The sequence below is a fragment of the Zingiber officinale genome, chromosome 4B (assembly GCF_018446385.1).
Source record: "Zingiber officinale cultivar Zhangliang chromosome 4B, Zo_v1.1, whole genome shotgun sequence".
Classification (NCBI taxonomy): domain Eukaryota; kingdom Viridiplantae; phylum Streptophyta; class Magnoliopsida; order Zingiberales; family Zingiberaceae; genus Zingiber; species Zingiber officinale.
Window position 1 is genome coordinate 127,376,538 of NC_055993.1, and position 24,437 is coordinate 127,400,974.

A 24,437-nucleotide genomic window follows, 5' to 3' on the forward strand; every position below is an offset into this window, starting at 1 on the left:
TAAACAATTTTCTTATGATATTGACTAGTAGATGCTAATGTTGTATATGATTTTTTTAGGAGTTAAAATATCCATCATTTGTGCTTTGGAATTAAATTCTTGGTTAAGAAAACAACTATGGTATTTTTTTAAAAAAAAATGTTTAATTTTTTAAAAATTATTAATAGCTTAATTTTATTTTTTTAAAATGCAAGCTATTTTTTAAAAAATAATAATCAAAGAGTAGATGATGACTACTTATCAAAAATGATAAGACATTTAGACACGATGATTACTTATCAAAAAAACATATGGAGTTGATACTTTTTTTATCCTTCAAACTGATTCATCGAATCAAATGACTTAATAAACAGCATTTTCATAAAATATGTAACATAAGCAAGGCATTTATGTACAATGATTGGAAAGGAACTTTGATCCAATCTAAGTATTTGATCATAGATTAAGCATAAAAAATAAATAGCTGCAGAGAGGCCGTGACCTTTGAAGGAATTATATTTAACCATCCCCATTAAGTGAATTTGATCCCATTCGTCTTATTCCTCCACTTAAGCGGACAATCCATTAGCAACTCCAATTTACCAAACAAATTTGCGAAAGCAATCACAGAATATTATAGATCAGTGTGCAACAACCCTAAACTTCTTAAGATAAACAAAGTTTCGCCCCAGATTCGACGTTAGACCTGATTAATCATTTGTTTTAAGATAAATAAAGTGCAAAAAAACTTTACACACAAATTATGCCCATGCCACGGCGGTACCTCTGCAAGCTTGCAAGATGACACAGTAGGAAGTTTTTACTCGTTTTTTCCCCATTAGTTGGTCTCCAAACTGCAAAATACAAAGCATAGAATGCGAACTCAAATCAGTAAATGAAAGCAACAAGAACGATAAGTGCATAAAAATGACATACTTTTAGGAGAATGACACCACATTCGATCAAACAACAAAAGCAACAAATAGCCTAACATCAAGTGCAAATCTCCAAAAGGATCCGAAATGGATGAGTGACTAGATGAGGAGTTACCATGCGTCATCTTCTCTTCTTGGTAGACTGTAAAGTTGCTGGAAGTGGTATCGATCTTTTTTTGACAAAAGCTCTTGTTCTGCTCTCCGGTTCATCCTCCTCACTGGACACATTCTCTTTAACTGAGGTATTGTTCTCTACATTTTCCGAAGACAATTTCTTCTTAGAGTTTAACTTCCCAAGCAATCTCCTCTCTGCTTGATCGACTGAAACTGCTACTTTAGCTTTTGGTGCGAGTTTAGCTCCCAGACCCAATCTACACAAGCATATTAATCAACCAAGTCTCATACTGACATAGTGTCCGACAAATAATAAGCATAACTGTGCAACATTCAAGGCACCTTGAAGGTCGACCCTCAAATTCTACTTCGCTCTGTTCATGGCCTGCTGATGTGGTCATATTATTAACCCATGTTTCAGCCTGAAATCCACATCTCCGTTAGAATCTATATGGTTTCCCATAGTTCTAGATTAAGCTTTCTCAATTTTTAATAATCCAAAAGACAAGAAAAAGAATAATATAAAAAAAAACAAAGGTCGTGTGAGTGATATGCTCACATGCAAACCAGAATGTAACAAGGGAAACAAGTAGGCAATTAATGGAATCATGGAGTTCAATATTTTTACTTATCACAACAGAATAGAGATATGTTTGCAGATGGTTATTAAAATATGTGGATATACATTATTTTTCAAGATCCTATATCTCATTTATTAGTCTTCAGAGCTTGGTCCATGCCTCAAAATATCACACTAATATTTTAACAACTAACAATAAACTGAATATTGACAAAGCATCACAACTTAAGAAATAAACCTAATGATAAACAAAGGCAATATCGAAATGCATTACCAATTTCAGTGCTTTGTCAAGTTTCACCACTTTAGGTGTCTTGTTGGCTTTTGGTTCGGTACCCATCCTATTTTCTTATAAACTCAAAGACCCTTCTTAGTCCCTCGATAATGTGTCAGGACCTGCTCAGATTATGGCATCACTGTATTAGACAGTAGCATCTTAATTATCCAAATAAAGAGCCTGATTTGTCTGTTAGTACACCAATTAGGGATTGTAAAGGAAAAACATAATTAAGCACAAGCAACGATAGCCCCTACTCAAACCTACCTTAGTTATATTGATTTGAATAGTGAAGCATTATCATTTTAGGTAACAATGATATTATGAATTAAACAAAAGAAATAGATAAGTATTAAACAACACCACATTTTTTTTTGTTCAATAGAAGGAAAAATGTCTATCTAAGATTCAATGAGAGGGAAAATTACCTTACAAAAACACAGAAATAATAGTTAGCGAGGCAGTAATATAGTCTAAACAAATAAAAGTATACAGGCCAATCCAGACCGCACCAAATACAAGCTTGAAGGTGAGAACCACTAGAAGACACCATCGCCCCAGTATAGAACAAGCTGATGATGCTTTTTAGTTTGTTTATGAATCTTTTATCACATGGACTTTGTATTATCAAATTATGTAGTTAGAAAACACGCCTCCTCCGTCCTCCCTCCTATGATCTTAGACGTTTCAGCGTTAGGCTGCAGGAGCTGCGCACAGAGATGAGGATGAGGAGATGCACCTACTACAAGCTTCACCAGCGGTTGGACGGCCCTGGAAACTGGTCGACACGACGTTTTTGCCAATAGAGGGAGGTGCTGTAGGAGGAATGACAAGGAGTAGACGGCGGCAGAGGGAGCGGTAGAACCGGAGAAACTCCCTGTATTCGTGTTTCTAAACCCTAATAGATTTCAGATATACGACGACTGTTAACGCTGACGAATCTGGCCATTATCTACCAGAACCTCAACGTGTCCGAACCCAGACAACTGGTAACGCTGACGGATCGATCGATACGAAGCGGACGCAGGCGACGACTGGTCGACGCAGAACCGGGAGATCAGCACACAGATAATAAGTGCGCCGCCGAATGGAGAATCTAGGTGATAGGAAGGAGGTGAGAGAAAACTTCGATGGAAAACTTAGAAAAGCGGCGATCATCGGAGTATTCTCGAGGAAGACGAAGAGGAGATGTGAGCGGCAGTATAAATAGGAGAACACCAAAAAAACGACTTTGTAGTTTGTATCATGTAAACTAGGTTAGAAAACACACCTCTCCTTCCTCCTATGATCTTAGACGCACGCAGAAGAGAGGATGAGGGGATGCACGTACTACGAGCTTCACCAGAGGTTGTAGGCCTTGTAAACTGGTCGGCTCGACGTTGATGCAAACGGAGGGAGGAGGCGCTGTCGGAGGAAAGCGGAGGAGTAGACGGCAGCGGAGAGGGAAGGGGAACCGGAGAAGCACCGTGTTCGTTTTTCTAAACCCTAATAGATTTCGGATACACGATACGGGTTATCTATAAATCCGAACCCGACTAAATCCCCACTGACAAAACTGAACCGACTAATAATAACTTATTATTAGCGGGAATCGCGGATCACCTGGTTAAATCCGACCCGACTTTCGTCGTATAAGAACACAAAGGGAGTTGATGGAGGACGGCCGATATGGATCGCAGCAGGGATGACAAGCTCTCAAGCGATTCCAAGAGGCCGTCTCCTTGCGATGTGGAGGCGCTGAAGAAGTGCTTGGAGGAAAACAAGGGCGATTACGTCAAGTGCCAGGCGCAGATCGAGGCGTTCAAATCTTCTTGCTCCTTGAAGAAGCCTCCATCTCCTCAGGTCTCATCTTAGTTTTCCTTCATCATAGATACTTTTGAATTTGCATTTCACTTGTTTGATAAAATTCCCATGAGGAAAGTTGGTTGCAAACTTGAACTAGTTTCATCCTACAATATACTTGTGTTATTTGATAAAATTCCCATGAGAAAAATGTAATTATTTCTTCTAGAAATTGGTTGCAAACTAGTCTCATCCTACATTATACTTGTGATATCCATGCTTGACAAAATGTTATATGGAGTTTTATGTCTTTTCAAGTGTTTGATCGATGCAATCTGATGTCTTTGGAGTTGAAACTGTTTGTTTATTGAAATTGTTGCGGCAATAGCAGTATGAAAATGTTGTTCATCGGAACATAGTTTGGTTTCTTGAATCATTTGTATGTTTCACTCGCTTGAATTGTGATGAATTAGCAATTTAATACATTGCTGATCAATATATTGACTGACTAGCTTTTAAGTTTTTTTGAAAATGGATTCAGAATGAATGGTTATATGTACTAAAGGGAATCCTAAATGTGCAATAGGAAAACAAATAGAAGTAAGAGAAGATTGTTTACAGCGACAAAAACACAGCCAAAGGAATTCTCCAGGATACACAGTTTGACTGAGGATAAGAAACAAACACAGATTGAATAGAGAAACAATATTTATTTATCTTCACCCATAGAATAGAGGAATGGACGATGAAGAAGAACTGTCAATGTATTCATGGCTGCCAACTTCATCGGATGACAATTTAAACAGTCTTCATCTGCTCCTTTGAGATCTCCATTGGGCCTTCTATAAAAAGCAAATGTGAAGGGGAGATTGATTGATGAATTGCATTGGCACCGCAAGCTCTAAGAAGAAAATAGTGTTAAATTTATAAATGCATTAAATTTCTAAGTTTACACAGGTTGATAGATGATAAATTTACACTTCCTACTCATTGCAAACTTGAAACCAGCAAACGATCTGGCCCAGTTTGAGTACTAAACTGGTTGTACAAACACCATCATATTTCAAAACTATAAACCAGTAAGTTTAGTCATATTAGAGCTCTTCATGAGTCTTTGAACCTCTGCAAAGCCCTTTTTTCTCCTGCATCAATTCAGTTTGTATCCACACTTTCTGTCAATAACTTTGAGGCAATGTACTCTAGTCCCAAGCTCCTATTATCGTTGGCACCAATACTGTTTGAAAGTGGAGTAGAAGCATAAAATCTCATGCTCGAAGTAGACTTAAGCCCCTCCTAAGAATACTCCCATTACAATGCGAAAAGGCTGCAACAATATAAGCTGTTCCAGTATACGTACCAGATTCTCTATTTAAAATTAAAGATAGAAAAATTAATTTTATTAAATTTAAATATTCATTTTCACTGTATAATATATCAACTTTTTATAATTTATTTTATTTTTATAATTTATTATTTTTTTCTCTTTCTTATTATTATTTTTTCTCTTTCTATCTAATATTATTCAATTTGTTCTTTTATATCTATCTTAAATTAAATAATATTTTAATATTTAATGAATATATTTTATTTTTAAAATTTAGAAAGATATTATTTTTAAAAATAAAATGGATAGAATAGTTGTATATATATATATTTTTAAGTAAAATGTAAAATTTAAAATAAATTTGGTATTTAGTAAAGCTTACTGTTATGATAGGAAGAAAAGAGTAAAATAAAACCTGTGAATTAAGAATTACTTCAGAGGCAGCGCCTAGAACTGCAACACTTCATCCAAAGCTGCTCCCATGGCTCTGAGTTCCATGTTGTTGTATTCGGGTGCGCTGCCTTCCGAGGGCATCTTGATTAGAGCATATTTACGAGAGGTTTTTAAAATAAAAAAGTTAAATAAAAAAATTTAAATCATTGTAGATATGAGATTTGAAGTTTACTTCAAGAGCAGTAATAAAAATTTAAATTTTTTTTTATTAAATTGATATATATACATGGAGTCATGCAACTATATATTATGAATTATATCATAAAAAAAATTCATTTTAAACTTTAACCATTGTGATGTTTTAATTAGGTTTTAGAATATTGACATGATATATTGAAATTATAAAAGAAATTTATTTAGAGCTTTAACAATTGAAGATGTCCTTAGAGTTCTACGAAAGATTTTTTTAATTCCAATGATGATGCTACATCAATATTCTAAAAGTCAACAATGACAATATTTAAGATTTAAATAAATTTTTATATTTTTTGTTCGTATCCTTATTTATTATATCTATATTCGTATCTATCCTATATCTATCAGTTATTTAACTTTCATATCTATCCTTGTATTCATCTGAGTTTTGAGTATCCATATTTTATCCATCATCCTATTATTTTCTATTATTCTCATATTTTGTTTAAAAAAAATATTTCAATGTACTTGTCAGTTTTTTCTTGTCTCACACTCTTTCGATCGGGTGAACATTTTCCTATGAAAAAGAAGATGAGATACGTGTTGATGACTGAATAAAAAGACAAATTAACAAAGTCTCTTTTTTTTTAAAACGGAAAGGACAATTTTGATAAAAAATATACTCGATTTTTAATATAAAATACTGACTTTAAGAAGAATTATACTCATTTTTAGACTTTTTGTATTCAATTTTGAACTTTTTGTACCTAAAAAATTTGAGAGACAATTTAGGTATTAATATTTACATTAGGGAGTTGAAATAAGTAATATTTTACATGTCGAAAATGGAAAAAAAAAAATTTTGAACATGAGAATTACATGCAAAATTAATGATTTTTCTTCAAAATATAAAATGCAAATCTGGCTTCTTCAATCTTTTTATTTTACAAATCTCTTTAAAAATTTTGGACTGGAGATGCGCTGAGATCTTCGCTTCTCGAGTCCTCATTTTTCTGCTCGATTTCCACAGCCTGCGCTGCTCGAAAACAAGAGCGAACGGACCAACCGTAGAAAATCTTTTTATAGATTAATAACAGAGCATCATTTTTTTTATTTATTATCAAAATAACATCTCTTTCCCATTTTAGTATATTTTTAAAATAATCCTTATTTTTTCTTCGTTATCATAACCGTTGTACTTGCTACAGCATACCTAGTTCCATTCTAATTAACACTAATATTATTTTTATGAATTAACTGATATTTTTTAACGAACGATTAATCTTAAAATAATAGATTAGTGGTTATAAATATTTTTTTGATTTATTTTGATGATTAATTAAAAATATGTGTGGAATCATATGGATCACTTCAGCATAGGGATGACAATGGGTCAGGTTCAAGTCGGATTCTATATCCTCTGTCTCCATACCATTAATAGTCCCTCCATATCCTCTTCCATTCGGATAAGATATCGAATTTTCCATCAAATTTAGATGAAATTAGCATCCTTACTTCAGCGTACATGAGATATTAATTAAAAATAAATAAATAAGTAATACTAATAATATTATATTGCACCAATTATAAATTACAATATAAACATTACTAATAACACTTATCAATTATGGTCGATAAAAATTATAATTGTTATAATATATATAATTTATTTTTAATTAATATTATATTATAATATTATGTAACAGATTGTGTAGCAGTTATAACAATATAAAAAATATATAATTTAAAAAAAAAAATTTGACCATAAATGAAAACTCTTGTGACTTGTGACAATTATCCTCCTGACTTTTACCCCTTTTTGTTTTAATCAATTTTAGCCATTTATACAATCGGATATTTTTTAAAAGAGCAGCGCACTTTCGAAAATTTAAATAATTAATGATATTTTTTCCTAATAAAAATGGCATAATTTAAGTCCAATAGCAAAAATAAAGAGAGAGAGAGAAAAAACTAAAATCCATGTCGGTTAGGCCTTATAAAATTTATACAAATCGCCGCTCTTCCGTGCCATCCCTCTCGACCAGCTTCTCGACGCTGTCTCAACGCGTATCCCCATCTACTTGCCTTCTCTGCAAAGTCTCCGCCGCTGCTTTTATTGCCACCCACCTTCTCCCAAACGCCCCAAGGCCGCCATGGATTCCCAGAAGCCGTCGCCGCTTTACCCTAAAATCACTGACGACTCCAATCCCCAAATCCACTCCCCTTTCCCCTCCTCCTCCAAACACTCCCTCTATCCCTCCCTCGACTCCCCTTCCAGTCCCACTCCCTCCCCTCCCCCCTCCGCCCCTTCCCTCTACCCTTCGCTCGACATGTCCGATCTCGTCGAGAACCTCTTCCCCGATACCTCCCACGGCGATGGCGTCGACGACGACAAGCAGACTCTCCTTCCGCCTCCCGTCGAGGAAACCATCATCCGCATCCCCGGCGCGCTCCTCCACCTCATCGACCCCCACCGCAGCGTCGAACTCGCTGCCGGTGACTTCTCCCTCGCCCGCCTCCGCCAGGGCGACAACGACCTCGCCGTCCTCGCCCGCGTCGGCGACGGCCTCGTCCAGTGGCCCCTCGCTCGCGATGAGGCCACCGTCAAGCTCGACGACTCCCACTACTTCTTCTCCCTCCGCGTCCCCCCGACCTCCGTCGGAGACCAAGACGACGGCAGCGGCTGTGATCTGCTTAATTATGGCCTCACCTTCGTTGCCAAGGGTCAGGAGGGCCTCCTCGAGGAGCTCGACCGCCACCTCCAGGCCTACAGTAGCTTTTCCGTGCAAAGGATTGAAGTCAAGGGCAGGGATCTGCCTTCGGCAGAGGTGCTGGATGGGTCGGTGACCAAGGAAGTGACGCCGGAGGAGGGGATGGGGCCGAAGAAGCAGATGTTGGAGGAGCGATCAGCGGCGTACTGGACGACCGTCGCGCCGAACGTGGAGGAGTATAGCAGCTCGGTCGCGAATATGATCGCCAAGGGTTCCACGCAGCTCATCAAGGGCATATTGTGGTGCGGGGACGTTACGGTTGATCGGCTCAAGTGGGGAGAGAATCTTCTGAAGAGAAGAATAGAACCAGGTTCAAAACCCGCAGAGATCAGCAAAGACGCCTTGAAGAGGATGAAAAGGTTAAGCTTGCTGTTTCATTTCTGCTATTTTAGGGGGAAACTTACGATAATATACCTCTTCTAATTGATTCTCACCAAATCACACTCCATTAACCACATTTCATTTCATTGTGCAACGGTGTTTTACCTGGCCTCAAACACTTACTGATGTGTCTATCTTCCTCCAGGGCGAAGAGGGTCACAAAAATGTCAGAGAAAGTTGCTACTGGAGTTCTCTCTGGAGTTGTGAAGGTTTCTGGTTTCGTCACGAGCTCTGTTGTAAATTCAAAAGTAGGCAAGAAGTTCTTTGGACTTTTGCCCGGGGAAGTCGTCCTTGCATCTCTAGATGGTTTTGGTATGATTCTATTTTTACTTCTCTATTTGCTTGCTTGATTTTCTAGCTCAGTTTAATGATTTAACCTGTAGCATGTTAAACAGCTCATAGTTAGAACTAATAATTGTTGCTTGCTGCTGTTTTGTTTCTTAGCTTGATTAGCATATTGTATTCATTTGGATCGTCATTTTTTCCATCAATGTTCTTTGTTTCTTTTACACGGATCTTCTTGTCAAAAAAGAATGTGTACCCTTATTGTAGCACACAATGTGGTTGCTAGTATTACCATCCAAGAAAATTGGATGCAATGTCCATTTACCTTAGCAATACAAGATTATCGGATTAGTTTTTTTTTTAATCGTAGGTTACTTCTATGCTATACGAGTATGTCACAGTAAATTGCCAATCTAGCCATGATATATCAACTGACACCAGTATGAGGTTTGATAACAAGTTAGCAGTCTTTAGTGTGTTGATTTGTAGAAGAATATTTGATTGATTTCTTCCAGTGTCATCTAGCCATGACTCACTCTGAGTCTTCCTAACACAAGAATTCTAGAGTGTGATTTTTTGTTAACTGATAAGTTTTTTTCTATTTGTGAGCCTTCCCAATTTCCACTGGATTTTGTGAGAACTGTTTCCATAGGATCGTCTAATGCATTGTTTCTTTTTCCCTTCGGACAAAGTATAACAGGAATGCTAAACAACAATCTTTTATATATTACCTGGTCTATCTTCCACTTAATCAAATTCTCAGATACTGCACTATGATAAGGTGCAGTAGTACAATTAGATTTTATTGTGGCAGAAGGTTTCTTTTACATTACTAGCACAAATACCACTGAAACAAGACAGTCTATATGATGGATAAGATTTTTAACATGCGGTCAACTATTAAAACGGTAAATTTTGTAGTGGTTCTTTGATTTTATCACACCAATTACGCATAATAATGCTTACAAGTTTATAATGTCTTGTCAATCGTCCACTACTAAGGCCTAACTTCAAAGGTTATAGGCTTCCTCATGGCTCAATTCTCTGTTTATGCCAACCAAATTAACTCGTATTGTCCTGGTATTTATATGTCGATAGGGAAAATTTGTGATGCTGTGGAATTGGCCGGCAGCAATGTTTGGCAAACATCTTCAGTTGTGACAACTGGACTTGTGTCACACAGGTATCAGCTTATATATTAATCATTGGTTAGCTTTCTTAACTTTCAATTTCACTTAGATATCTTATCATCTGTCTTTTTGTTCCTTGTGTTAAGATTTAGGGATGTAGAGTTTCTTTTGATACACAGTTTGCTGTTAGTTTACCATAGCATGAGTTTGTCAACTGTATCTTAGGCCATTCTAGTACTCTGAATGTACGAACTTGAAGAAAAAAGAGGTGTTGGATACATAAATTGATACCATATGTTGAGCATGCCCAAGTTAGTAGGATAAATCCAAGTAGACTAGAAAACCATTTACATATCACTTCATCTTATTAACATTGTTAATGTGTTTTTCTTTTTGAAAGTTGGAGACCGGCATTTATTGTCACTGAAACATTGTTAATACTAGATTCAAGTGGACCAAAAAATGTATTACGAGTTGACTTCATTTCCATGCCATTAGGATAAATTCAAGTAGACTGAAAAACTTGTTATGAATCAATTTCATTTTACTAATACCATGAGTTACGACACTATATAACTTCATTTTACTAACCCCAACATGTCTACTGTTATATTGCCTACACATCATGAGCACATTTCAGTCCAAAATGATTAGTCATTTAAGAGGACACACTCTTTGGATGTTTGTCAATGCGGAACTAATGAGTATGAAACATCTTTAACATCAAAGTTGCCTACACCGACATGTCCTTTGGTTCTTGACACATTTTTGATAGACTCTTGTAAGTTTACTTGGTCATTCATTATCTATCGAATCTTGGTATTTTAGATATGGTGATCAAGCAGCTGAAATCACACATGACGGCCTTGGAGCTGCAGGGCATGCTTTAGGAACCGCATGGGCAGTCTTCAAAATCCGGAAGGCACTTAATCCTAAGAGCGTCATGAAGCCATCAACGCTAGCCAAGTCTGGCCTCAAGGCCGCTGCAAACGAAGCGAGAACGAGCAAGGGTAAATGACGAGAGAGCTGTCATGTTTCATTCGGTATGAAAATGTCCTGCAATGGCGCTTTCGAGATGTTCACTTTCTTGGCCATGGTTTGACGAGCTGGTTTTGTGTTGGTGATGGTCGTGTTCTATTTTATTTGTTGTTTCGTTTTTGGGCCTTTTGCGTGTGTCGATATTAACTACCAAAACCAAGATTTATGTGTCACATGTATATGTTACAACGAGATTTAGGTATCGCATGCATGTGCTAGGACAAGAATCACTTGTATGATATTGTTGTCTAGTATGGTGCATTTAGCCGGAAAAATGAACTTGAAATATTAATTGAAACTATGATTCTTTTTTATTATTATTTCAGAATTCATGTTTTTAAATTTATTTTTTGAAAGCATATATATTGACCCGCTAACCTTTACAATAACTATTGGGTTGGACAGATTTGGTTGATCAACCAATTTTGACGAATTGATCACTAATGTTTGTGCAGATGGGCAGTTAAAAAAATAATTAAGTTGAATTTGAAGCAATCAGTTCCCACCGAAGTTTTTCATTGAATGTTAGAATAAAATAAAAATAATAATAATCTTAATTAGTCTTATTAACTATCTCTGGATGTGATCAGTTCGGTTTCACAAAAATTTTTCATCAGCCATCAGAATAAATCAAGAAGTGCATGCAACGATTTGTCTAGAAATTCAACATCCTTTTATTGTGTCTCTCATTTGGAAAAAAAATTCATACAAATACATTATATCTAGGATCGAACCGCGAATACTTAGATGAATGTCCTACCAACTAAATTGAGAAAGTACATATAGAGATTTATTTTGACAATCAATATTCTCAGATCAACTATTCAGTAAGGATTTTTTTTTCCCATAATATAAAGTTATTAAATCTTGAACCCTAGATCTTTCATCTATGACCTAACTATAACACTCTGCCCTTGGGACAAACAGATGGGCAGTTAAGACGAGAAGGATGGTTGCTAATCAAGTCGATCAAGATAGATGGGTTAACACAGACCAAGTTGGTTGGGCTTGCCAACTGATCTGGACAATTTCTAAGGATCAACTTACTATTGCCACCTTAACATGTTGAAGGCTTACCTAGTTCTCATTAGCCATACTTGCATTTTGAAACAAAATCCTTCGAACCGGAACTTATCTAGCTAACTTTTCCATCCGAGACCCGAACTAGATCATGAGAGTCACAAATTTCTATATTTAGTATAATTTGACCATACCAGGCTGATGATTATCCTAGTTCCTTACACACCCTATTTCCTGAGATAGCCTATCAAATATAGTATCATGTGGTTTTTTCAAACGAAGGATCAGCAAGTTCAAACAAATCCATAATCTGTTTTAGGAATGGCAGTAACAGTTAAAAGCGTTTAGAACCAGAGCATAATGCAACATCTACTAATCAAACCGAGTGACAAGGCTGCAATAAGCACATAACTAAAATGCAATTCTTACCGAAGACTGAAGAACAAAAGCAAGCCAAGAACCTGCCCAAGTTGGATGAAGGAAGAAAAACTTACAAAAGAAAACATGTGTTAACTTTCTCTACCGTTGTTGCAGGACTATCAAAGACTACTACCTTGACCCTCTATCAACTCCGTGATACGAAAAAATCGTAGTCTGGGTGCTGGTTCACAGATCTATTATTGCCTTTTGCTACTGCAGTCTTAGACATCACGGATGCAGTTTTCTTCAGTGTCCTCAATCTCTCTTTTATCAATCCTGAGATATTGAACTCAGACCTAAAATTTGGGCCCATGTCCCTTGGTTGAAACCAATTCTCTCCCTGCATTGAACCATGCATGGCCAGTTAGAAGAGATTTGTAAGACAATAAGCCAAGATAAGTGAGAGAGATAAGATATTTTCGCACAAATGTGATCCAGCATAAGATTGTTCAGAACAACGTTAAACAATGATGATGAAATGCTATCGGATAATGACCAAAAAGAAGACAGCTATATTCACAGTTCTGAATTTTGCCAACCTGACTAGCTATTAAGGCATTTGCCAAAAAGCAGTGGATGAATTATGTTAAAAACCGGAGAATAGAAATGAACATCTCCAAATGAGAGAAGAAATTTGCACAGGTGGGCTCCAGAAACTGGTGTTGAACATTGGTTTTCGATGATGAAATTGATCATCAAACATGGGATGTTTAGCAGCAAAGAAATACAATACTGATCAAGGACATTGAGATGATCACTGAGCCAATGGTTACAACTACCCATCACTTCAAAAGGATCATACCTAATGGAGTTGCAAGGACCCTAGTTGACATTTCTGTCAATCTGAGTCGTTGTATGACAACTTCACCTCCATAACAAGACATTGCCAGAACCTATGTAGATAATGTTAAGAACAGGAGATTAAGAAGGATGGTATGTGAGGACAAGGGGAATGTGCACAATTTAAGAGTATGCTTCAGTCAAATATGTTGATGGTTCCCCTGACGAAGAAGATTCATGGGTGGGTCATATTGGCCATTTCGACCTGCCAAAATTGCCATGGCAATAGGAACAGAAAAATTTAACAAGAAATGGGACAGGGATGTGCCACATCATTTCAGAAAAATGCCCCAAGAAAAAAGCAATGTAGGGTATCAATGAATTAGCCATTAAGGATAGGAAACTGCTATTTAAATTGGAGTATACCATACTTCTGTGATAATTAGGTATACTTCTGTGCTTACACGGTACTGGAACTAGTCAGGTAAAAATACAATTATCTAGAAATAGATGAGTATAGGACAGAGGATGCAAGATCCCACATGTCAAGTACAATGAGCACTCAATTTAATTTGATATATCTGTTGACAAGAATCATGTCTGAGTTTAATCCAACTGGATCCAGACTTTACTGGAAGGCAAACCTAATCCATTTTATAACAAACCTGAGTACTTGGTTAACAAGGGACCGGACCTAACCAGCATATCCTATTGTCTTCCATTAATTTCCAAAAAGATATATAGTGCCACATCTGTATTGTTTACTGACAATTTAACACAATGATAACTCTGTTGTATGGCATTATTTGGCGGCATCAAAAGTCTAGAACCCATGCTACATTGATAATAAATAAAAAAATATAGCTTAAACTTTGAGTACCTTGACATCATAACATGCTTTATTTCAATAGGTTCACTCACTGAATGCAAGTAAAGAAAAGTGGGTTTAGGAGCAATAGAAACTTCTGGACAGGTGATTACCTGCTGCATCAGGTTTTGCCCAAGAAGTCTCACAAGGTTGGCATCGTGGTAGCTACATTGTTCACTTTAATGTTATACTTGGTCCTCTTTTGTATGCCTAAAATTAAGCACTTGGATTAAGGGTAGACATGACACCCCGCATTGACGGTATTCAATTAGGCTTTTAAATTCAGCCTCTTACCACCTTGACCAAATTTTCTCATGTGGTATCTTCTGTTATTGCACTTCATTTGTGTATACCATGCTGAGAGGATTGTTGCAGTAGATCATATTTCCCTTTTAACATTTATTTGGTCTTTATGATGCATTATTTGCAAACCTCCATGTTTATTGAACCTTATTTTACCTATATTCATTTAGCCTTGTATTATTCTGCTCATATGCCCTTATTTTCCTAGTTTCTTTTTTTTTAGTTTCAGAATGTTTATTGAGCTGATCCAGCTAGATAATCATGGCTGATCTATTTCTTGATTGGCATATGTCAACCAGTGATGTTTTTTTTTTGGTCTAGCAATACTTCAGATCACGTGCACCACGTGAAGTCTATCATTCGATGGATCGACCCTAGTAGTGTGTGACAATCTCCTTGAATAGCTCTACTTTAAGAAAAGGTAGGTCAAAACTGTGCTTTGGAAGGTTAATCATGAAGCAATTCAAACTAATGGCATAACACTCTAGAGGACATCTAAAAGAAAGTCAGGTTCTCATTTCTAAATCAACAAGAGAAATCTTGCACAAGTACAAGGTCAAAATATAAACAAGACCAGATGTACCTTATCATTATATGTCTGGAGACCTACAACTGGAGAAATCAGAGTATTAGAAGCATCAGAAACACATTCTGGATTACTTCGACAAACAAAATTTCCAAGCGAGTGATAAGTTAAAAAAGAAGCACGAAAATTTGCTTCAGGTATACGATATATAGGGTACCATGCAACAGAGTACCTGAAAAGAAAAGGGCATCTTCAGATTAATACTAACCTGAATAAAATTTCACAAACTTTGGTAAATCTAGTTAAAGTATATAAAAATAATTGTTTCGGACAAACCAAGAAGCAGGATGAAGATCTTGCAGCTTAGTAGATTCCAGCTTTAATGGATCTCCAAATACGCGTCTATCAGATAACTTACCCAGAGTCACCAATTCTTTGATCCTGTGTTAAGTTAAAGAAAGAGCCTCAGGAAAAAGAATCATGCAAATATTAAATATAGCACATGCGCTTGAAGACTAAAATTAGGGAGTAACTAAACAGTATCTCCTACAGAGCCAACTGCATATTTATGAATATGGAAATGTATGATAATTATAGTTAGATCCACAAAAAGAATGTATATCTGTTAGTTTATGGCATTATGTTAATATCCATGGGTCAATGTCTTCCTGTATTCAATAATCTGTCCTGATACAGTTTTCGCATAATTACATCATAATAAACATATTACTTATCAATCATGCCTACGAAATTTCAGGTTGAAAATAACCATATATCCATTTCAAACATGTCCTGCAATAGTAAACAACAAACTGACACCCTCCCATGGAATTAATGGAATAGTTACAAAACAGACCATAGACAACCTAAAATGGTATAAAACTAGAGGACAGATGATTTATCAATCAGTTATCCAAACGCAGCTTTGCAGCAAGTAAATGTTCTATAGATTAACTGAACATAACAACCACTACTTTCAGTCATTCTTAAATTATACATGGTGCATTTTGTTGACGAGTATAAAGTCATGCCTATATACAAACCCAGATGAAGTTAAACAAATCCTGGTCAGATTCAATGATTTAATGTTCAAGCATCTTTTGGAAAGATGACGAAAATGGTCACCTTGAGAAACAAGATTCTTCACCAAAATTAGATTCATGCAATTCCAAAACAATGTCACACCTAGTTCAAATACAGTATTTTTGTAAAGTTAGGGTTGTAATTTGACAAATTTTGAAGCATAATATTTTAACCAGTCGCATGATGATTGGAATCCGGCTTCATAGTTTCCAGGGTGTTATTGCAAGGAGAAATAGTTGCAGGAAGCTTTTCTAAAAGCAGAAAAGATTTATAATAAGATTGATCAGCTAAGTGAGAAAAAAACCAAGAACATCACTAACTTCTCAAATAATGGCTGACGCCTAGGAGGTTGGTCAGATTCAAAATATTCAAATATGAGTTCCTCCTGATCCTGAATTTTATCAGAGAAATCTTCAGAGGATGACAACTCTGACAAGGATATATCTGCATTGTCACATGGTTTTGGCAGTAACATGGAAAATATTGGAAGAGAACCAAAAGAATGAGAAGAATTCTCTGTGTTATCCACTTGAGAATTTAGATCACGATTTATGCTACCCATAGACATAGTAAATAGTTGCACAGCAGAGAGATAAGGCACAAAATAGGTTGTAAATTCCACATCACTATTTTGCAGCCTTCTAGAATTGCAATTTTCATGTGCTTTCACTTCCAACCCAAAGCAACCAGGTTCTTCATACCACTGCCAAATCTTCTCTAAGGAGATGTCAGAAAAATGGTGCCAGCATAAAGAACCAGATATCCGTTGTTCTTTCTTACAACTATTGCAAGTTCTGCCAGGTTCTGATTGTCTAATAACCGGTGAAGCAGAAAAAAGAAAATTTTCAAAGTCAGCGACCATACTACCAGTCATTAGTTGAGTGTCTTCTACTGCAGTTTGCAATTTACAGGCATCATTGACAGCTATTATTATCTTTTCTAAATCAGTTTCAGATCCAAGAAATTTCTTGTCTTTCATCTCAGGTGTTTGACAATCAATCCCAGCAAATGAATCAAGAACTTCAGTTGAATGATGGTTGCAATTCAAGTTGTTAGTCGATTCAGTAGCTCTAGGATATGAGAACTCTATAGCCTTACCCAATGATGGTGAACTATTTGGTACTAAATCATCCATTTCAACAACTTCAGGGTGATGAAGTTCCTTATTGTTGACCAAAATCTTTATGCAGTCTAAAGTGCCCGCATCTGAAACAGATGAATCTCTCCTCCCCACTGGGACCCACTTCTGCATTGGAGTTCTAATGGTGCTCAAATTGTTTGATTCTTTGTGACCACCAAAATCAAGCTTTCCGAATTCTTGGCCTTCAGTACTTGCATTGGAGGGACCTAGTGTGTCCCTGGAGAACAATTTGGTATCACTTCCAGAACTAGCTTGAATGTGCCCTACACTAAACTGATTTGATGTGGTCGGAATATAGCTGAATTCACTATGAAACACTCCATCACATACATTTTCTGACTCTTTTTCCTCCTCCATGCGAAACTGCATTTCCTTCTCTATTTCTGGCAGATCACTATCTGTCAAGTTAGATAAACTTCTTCCAGAAAATTTATTACGTGGTGACTTTACTTCTGAATTATTTTGGTTGTTAAGATGTACAAGTGGTGCCTTCTGTGGGCCTTCTTTTGGCTGGAAATGATGCTTTTGGACATTGGGTGAGTCGGTTCTAGCAGTGTAAGGTCCACTCCAATGACTATGCTTTGCATGTTTGACAATTGAAGTAGATTTGCTTTTTACACCATTACCAGAATTTCCAACTGTGGACTTTGGAAGAATTTTAGCTGTCTTAGACCCTCTAGAAACAACTTGGGTTCCCTCTATTGTAGAATTTGCATCTGAACAAGGGTATTTGTAGGTTAGTCCACTTTGTTGTTGCCTTGGCCCAATGAATTTGTTGCCTTTTGTTTTCATCCTATTATCCTTTGTTGATATATCTTTGTGTGGAGACAAAACATTGACACTATTAGGCTTAGAACAGCCCTTTTCAAACTTCTGAACCTTCTGCCACATAGAGCAATAGTTATCTTTGCCCCCATGATTATGTATATTTGCATCAATAGATCTATTACCTCCATTCAAACCACTATTATTGATAGCTCTTCTAGCTCTTCTACCTCGTCTCCCCGATACAACTACATGGAAGCCATTGCTACAGCCAGCCTGGTTGCTGCAATCAGCTCTTTCAGTACAGTTACAAGTATCAAGATCGTCATTGGGCAAATATGTGTCATTTCTATAACAATCTTTTGATATTTCAGCATCCAAATCACATAAACCTGCATCCAAATCACATAAACCTGCAGTTGTATTGTCAGTCAAGGTGCCACAAGCAATCTCTTCAAAAGGTGAAACTATTTTGCTCTCTGAAGAACTTGGTCTAAGTTCCTCTTTCAAAGGTAATTGCATTAAAGCATCATCACTTGAGTTCTCATCGATGTCACTATTCCAACATTTCAAAGTTTTACTAATTGGAATGCTTGAGGGATTACCATCACGAATGTTGTTTTCTTTACAATGATCTTCTCTTGTGCTCCCATCAGAGGTAAAAGGAAGTACTGCTTCTGCATCATCAGTTATACAGGATGAATTAAGAGAAGTGGTGGTGTCGCAACCTATTTCGTCACCCGCAAATCTTTCAGGTGAAGGTACTATTTCAGTATCATCCATCTCAGGGCTGTATGATGTACATGATGACAAATTGGGACAGATTACAAACTCATTATTATCCTTATCTAGAATAATGCCACTTCCCAATAAATTATGTGGTGTGGCCTCATCCGACAAATTATTATCTGAGAGATGTTTCTTTGAAGAATAAATAGAACTAGGGGTGGATGTTTCAGAAGCAGAAGCACTATAAATGTTTCCATTGCATTGAACACTTGACTCGATTGAAACCTTCCTAGATGCAACTCGTTTATACTGCTTCCCCTTCTTTTTGCCTTTTCTTCTTGAATTTCTTTTAACTCTCTTATCCACCTTTGGAAAGTCATTAACCATGAAGTCTGAACCAACTTCATTTGTGTTATCACATATTGAAGTGGAAGAGTTACCCGATGTAAAGCGGCAAGAAAGAGTACTTGAACTGGTTAGAGAACTGGACAAGTTCTTCGTGCTTAGGCCTGAACTACTTGCTTCACTGGAAATGCAAGAGGAAATAGACCTTGAAAATTCTGTATTTGCAGCCTGAAGATCAACTATTAACAGTCTTGGAGATGATGGCCTGTGGCCATCCATATTAGAGGGGGAAGCTAAATCAAGTTTTCTGTGAACAGTAGTGTCTGTCAAAAAGGAAGGAAAATTTGATGCCTTCCTGAACGCATCAGTACTGACAAAGAGGACTGTGTATAAAGGAACCCTAACAAATAACAAAAGATAGATCGCATTATGGAATAGGAGAAAATGCAAATAAATAAATAAACCCGATAAATATAAATAAAAAATAAAAACAGAACAGTCGAACATAGACTAGTGCAGGCACAATCATTCAAGATATTTGAGAAAACACAACACAAGTTCTCCATCAAGTAAGTTAGCTAGACCGTGTATGCACCTTATTTTGCTCAAGAGAGTAGCACATACCATTTTAACTGCAATGAACCAAAAGTAAGCAGTGGTACAAAAATGAAAAACAAAAATGATAGAGTCACAAAAATCAAGTAATTCCTTCCTAGAAAAAGCTCCTTGTCAAAGATAATATTGTTGTACGACTGCCAAACACCAATTTAAGTATATTCTGGAAAGGCCCTCTCAAACTCAAGGACTCAGTTAGCCACAATGTTCAGCTGGAAGCGCAATCAGTCAAAAAATTTATCTCTGTTTTCCACTTGGTTACTGCAGAAGAATTGAGCCATTGTGGCCGACCATGTGGGGTCGCTAGGGTGGCGGATTCCACCTTTTTTTTGCTACCATTGTCTATGAAGCCATTGTTTCCACAGTTAATGTCGAACCGGTATATCATGAGTTAGACAAGAGGAATGTAGAAGAAGAGGAAAAATGGGAAAATGGAAAGTAGGAAGAAGCAAAGAGAGGGAAAAGGGGAGAGGAGTTCAGAGAAGAGGAGAGGAGAGAAAAGAGACACCTGAAAGAAGAAAAAAATTCAATTATGTATGTATCTGAAAACGAATTCTAGCAAAAAAATCAATGTCAGTTCCGCTTAAGAATGATAGTTAGTTACATGCTCCAGTATATCCAACCATGCTGCCAGTTTATATATTAGCATGAAGTAAATGCAAAGTATCAGAATTCTCTTTAGCCACTATTACTAGACATCAGCCTACATCCTACACCCTAACCCAGAGGATAAAATAAATAATATTATTAATATTGCAAAGGACATCTGAAATTTGGGAGAATAAAATGGCAAAGAACTTCTGAGAGAAATTTTAGAAAGAACAAATAAAAACAAAAAGCTAACTGCAAAATTGTAATGACTACATCTTGAAAATTGCTAAGCTGGTCAAAAATAAATAAGAAAAAAAAGACTACCTTAGTTCAGAACCCGATGGGGCAAGTCCAAGTGGTTGAAGATCCTGGAGAAAAGTATTTATACATTAGTAGAAAAAGTATTTATACATTAGCAGAAATTTACTACATGAGCACATGCTTTCAGATAATCAGCTTCCGTATTCCATGAAAAAAGTCATTTACTTTTGGACACGTGTGGCTATTGATCCGATCTACTAATCTCCTTGATAATGTAGTATTTCTCCCATATGCAAACTTTTCAATAACACTATTTCTCCTCCCATGTCCATTAGGCATTGCCAGCTATGCCTATATATGTAAAAATTAATAAATCAATGCACAGTGACAAAATACATGGACCATATGACAGTTTTGAAATTCACTCGCAAATGAAGCAAGAAAAGGAGCATCTAAGTAGCATATCTTTTCGTTGAAGAAAAAGGAAATATACCACCTTATAATCCTTTATTGCTTTTTTAAGCACAATATCCAGCAAAAAATAGTGTTGGATTTCCATTTTAATTCATTGGCCTAATATATCTTTCCTATTAAATAAAACACTGGAAGTACATAAAGATTCATCCAATAGAAAGATAGACAAGCTCATTGGAACATATCTGTGAAAGGCACTAATGAGACGTGTCTTCAAGAACCACAAATCGAAAAAAATACATTGTTTTTGAAAAATTCCAATGAATGCATGCACAATAGATTATCAAACCTAAATGTTCAATGAACACATAATACTTTAACACATATTCCTTCTGAAACAATGAAAAAAAAAACTAGAATGTTTGAGATGATTGTACATAACTATTTCAACAGCTATGTAGACAGACAATTCTTTCAAATTGAGAATAATAAATCAAGACAATCAGATGAATTCTAAGGAGAGCAATTAGATGAATCTAAGGCTCAACACACAAGGATAAGGAGAGCAATTAGATGAAATCTAAAGCACAACATACAAGGAATAAGCAGGGAAATAATATATTACATTAACATATCAATCAAGTTAGAAGAAATAACCAGAACAAAATCTCTTGAAGAGTGAAATATGATAGAATGCAGATTGGAATTAGTTGGTTAGCAAATAATCCTTGACGTGGCTGATAATGTATGAATTGCACTAACAATATGTAACTACGAATTCAAACAGTGAAAAACTTGAGATGGCTTTTAATGAGTAAAAAAAAGAAACATTCAATTAAGACGAATCATAACATGCAATGTGAAGATTTTTTGAAAAAAGAAATCCTTGAAAAGATGAAATCATGTCCTCAGAAGACCTCTTATCCATCACATTGTCCCACATCAAATGGACGGATCAATAATAAATCGGGCAGAACCTAGGATCCGATGTACTTCCAGAAAACACAGGCCTGCAGGAGAAGGATGTGAATCTGCACAACCAAATTACACTGGAAAGAATTATCTTCCAAACGGAGTACCTTCCCTACTTTTGATGTAACATAAAAGGGAAACAACAAGGACTTTGAAGAAGAATGTTTTATCTTTATCCTCAGTCCAGTGCAGATGAAATTTGCCTATAACCGCATCTAAGACACTCATCTTTCCAAATTTTAAATAAAAGAAGATTAGATGCAAAAATCAAAAGAAATATTTTTTAAAGCAAAACTCCGATTCAATTTGGAGAAGGAACGTCAGAATCAATCGTGTCAACCACACAACCTTTCCCCTAGTACCATAGTCAAAAGCAGTCCACTAATCGTATTGCCCAAAAAACGCCTGAATAGATCGAAGGTTCATCCGTCAAACAATCAATAGAAGGGCATATAAGTGAGCAGATCGAAATAATTACGGTGCACACTCGATGACGACATCCATAGACAACTTCACGGCAATCATCCGCCCAGCAAACAAAGCAGCGTGGCGAGCACAAACCATCTCCAATCTCCGTAGAAAGAGACGGAAACACGGAGAAAAAGAAGGAAAAAGAGAAACAAAGACAGCCCCGGACAGGCTGTGCGACTTTACTAAGAACAGTAGCAATCGGAATCATCGAACCGCACATAGGAAAAGCATCACCGAAATTAGCGCAGAGGAAAGCCGGAATACTCGGCAGGATAACCCATATTAAAACCATGACAAAGGAAAGAGAGCGAGGACGATACCTCGGAGCGCGAACCCGACGGGCCGCACTTCTCCTTCCCGAGGGCCGATCCTCCGATGACTCCCCGCCCCTCCCTCCCTCCCTCCCTCCCTCCGAAGCTGCGCTTCCGGCGATTGATTCGGCGATCAAGAGATCACGAACGACCTTCGAAAGAGAACGAAAAGTTTTACCTTCTTCTCGAGCGATTTAGGCGCAGTTCCGCGATCGCCGATTCCCGGAAAAGACGAATAGTAGCGGATATTATAAGGGAACAAACTTCAAAGGGACACAGGGGATGACAGTGAACGAGTATCACTAAACTCACCCGTTTACTATTACTCAAATGATACCTACGTTACAATTGGACCTACGTCGACGCCACTTTATATGGCCCCACCACAGACAATGATCTGAGGTAAACCTACGGGTAGAATCAGTAGTAAGAGTAAATTTAGCAAAGGAAAAGTAAAAATCGGTTTCGATTAATTCAGTTAATTCAGAAATTTAATATTAATTTAATATAAATTTTTAAATTATTTTTTAAATAAATTGAGCTAATTGTGTTAATTGAAATAATAAATTTTAAATTTGATTTTATTAAAATTTTAATTCAATTCGATTCAATTAACAAATATTAAATTAGTTTTTGATTAATTCAATTAATTTATATATTGGATTAATCCAATAATCATCCCAAGTTAAAACACTGCACAATTTATGAAAATAAACTAAAATTATTAATTTTCAAACAATACAATTAATTTTCAAAATTTTTAAAAATATATATTTTTATTTTTATTTTACCCTTTCTGTTCAAGAACAGCATAACATAGTGAATTTTAAAAACCAACATTTTCTTTAACTTAGCTTGTGACACAGTAGTCGATTGGAAGGATAAAATTAAAAATAAATATATTTTTAAGAAAAAATCTAACAGTTAATTATGTCTTTTAAAAATTTTATAATTTTAAACACGTCCGTTCATCAGTGTAGATAAAATAAATTTCCCTGTCTAATAAATGCATAATATCAAATATTCAGATTATTTTATATTTTAAAAGAAATATTTTAAATTTAAAAATAATAAAAGAAACCTTGTGCAAGTTATTGAAATTGATTTTTAAATCAATATGTGATTAAAATATTAATTAAAATAATTTGTGTACCACAAAAACAAAAAATCAAATGTTTTAAAAAGAAGCTTTGATGGTTTAGTGGCACCAAACTCAATTAATTTAATTGAATAGATTTTAACATTAAATGGACATAATAATGGTTCTTTGATTCTAATAGTAAAACAATAATTGTTCTTTAGATCAAAAGTAGAAACAAAATTAAGGATGATTTCTGAAGTTTAACAAATTTTGGGCTAAAGTGGAATTTTCTCAAATAGAAACTGGGGGATCATTTTGCAAAAAAAGGCGTTAAACATAACTAATAAGGGCATCCAATGGTAAATAAAAAACAGATTTTTTTTTTTTTTCACATCACCTGCACATCAAGAGTTATTATAGATATACTGAGGAGATACCAATGATAAACCTAAAAAATAAATGTATAAGCCCACTATTATTATATATATATACACACACCATGTTTGACGATTCTTGCATGACGAGTGCACGATTTCACTATAGTCACGCCCCATCAT

At 36.0% G+C, this 24,437-nt stretch overlaps 2 protein-coding genes and 1 long non-coding RNA gene across 5 annotated transcripts; 1 reads left to right on the forward strand and 2 right to left on the reverse strand.

The window, feature by feature from the left end:
• Positions 1 to 577: 577 nt before the first annotated feature.
• LOC121976587 lies at positions 578 to 3,383 on the reverse strand. The gene is made up of 5 exons (XR_006110661.1): positions 3,156 to 3,383; positions 1,883 to 2,004; positions 1,371 to 1,450; positions 1,030 to 1,285; positions 578 to 833 (listed from the first exon to the last, which is right to left on the reverse strand). It is a non-coding gene; the product is annotated as an uncharacterized LOC121976587 (long non-coding RNA).
• Positions 3,384 to 7,602: 4,219 nt separating this feature from the next.
• On the forward strand, positions 7,603 to 11,504 carry LOC121976588 (protein EARLY-RESPONSIVE TO DEHYDRATION 7, chloroplastic-like). Its single transcript, XM_042528810.1, has 4 exons — positions 7,603 to 8,709; positions 8,877 to 9,043; positions 10,115 to 10,199; positions 10,975 to 11,504. The coding sequence occupies exons 1-4, from the start codon at positions 7,733 to 7,735 to the stop codon at positions 11,162 to 11,164; spliced, it is 1,419 nt and encodes a 472-aa protein (XP_042384744.1). The 5' UTR covers positions 7,603 to 7,732; the 3' UTR covers positions 11,165 to 11,504.
• Positions 11,505 to 12,612: 1,108 nt separating this feature from the next.
• LOC121976589 lies at positions 12,613 to 23,009 on the reverse strand. 3 transcript variants are annotated; one of them, XM_042528811.1, is made up of 8 exons: positions 22,809 to 23,008; positions 21,963 to 22,076; positions 20,857 to 20,982; positions 20,695 to 20,738; positions 16,505 to 19,564; positions 15,438 to 15,542; positions 15,159 to 15,333; positions 12,613 to 12,964 (listed from the first exon to the last, which is right to left on the reverse strand). In XM_042528811.1, the coding sequence occupies exons 3-8, from the start codon at positions 20,968 to 20,970 to the stop codon at positions 12,770 to 12,772; spliced, it is 3,693 nt and encodes a 1,230-aa protein (XP_042384745.1). In that variant the 5' UTR covers positions 20,971 to 20,982; positions 21,963 to 22,076; positions 22,809 to 23,008; the 3' UTR covers positions 12,613 to 12,769. The 3 variants fall into 3 exon arrangements, with proteins under 3 accessions (XP_042384745.1, XP_042384746.1, XP_042384747.1); XM_042528812.1 differs by lacking the exon at positions 21,963 to 22,076 and having other exon boundaries at positions 22,809 to 23,009; XM_042528813.1 differs by lacking the exons at positions 21,963 to 22,076; positions 22,809 to 23,008 and adding an exon at positions 22,496 to 22,517.
• Positions 23,010 to 24,437: the final 1,428 nt, after the last annotated feature.

What these genes read in the sequence shown, in the direction of transcription:
- LOC121976589 (XM_042528812.1), bottom strand. Translation starts at nt 20,970, where the DNA reads ATGCCTAATGGACATGGGAGGAGAAATAGTGTTATTGAAAAGTTTGCA. An exon ending in CGTCAGCCATTATTTGAGAA is followed by an intron (nt 15,543 to 16,504) that starts GTTAGTGATGTT and finishes AACTTAACACAG; the next exon opens with GATCAAAGAATTGGTGACTC. An exon ending in TCCAGACATATAATGATAAG is followed by an intron (nt 12,965 to 15,158) that starts GTACATCTGGTC and finishes GGTTCAATGCAG; the next exon opens with GGAGAGAATTGGTTTCAACC.
- LOC121976588 (XM_042528810.1), top strand. Translation starts at nt 7,733, where the DNA reads ATGGATTCCCAGAAGCCGTCGCCGCTTTACCCTAAAATCACTGACGAC. An exon ending in GCCTTGAAGAGGATGAAAAG is followed by an intron (nt 8,710 to 8,876) that starts GTTAAGCTTGCT and finishes ATCTTCCTCCAG; the next exon opens with GGCGAAGAGGGTCACAAAAA. An exon ending in TGCATCTCTAGATGGTTTTG is followed by an intron (nt 9,044 to 10,114) that starts GTATGATTCTAT and finishes ATATGTCGATAG; the next exon opens with GGAAAATTTGTGATGCTGTG.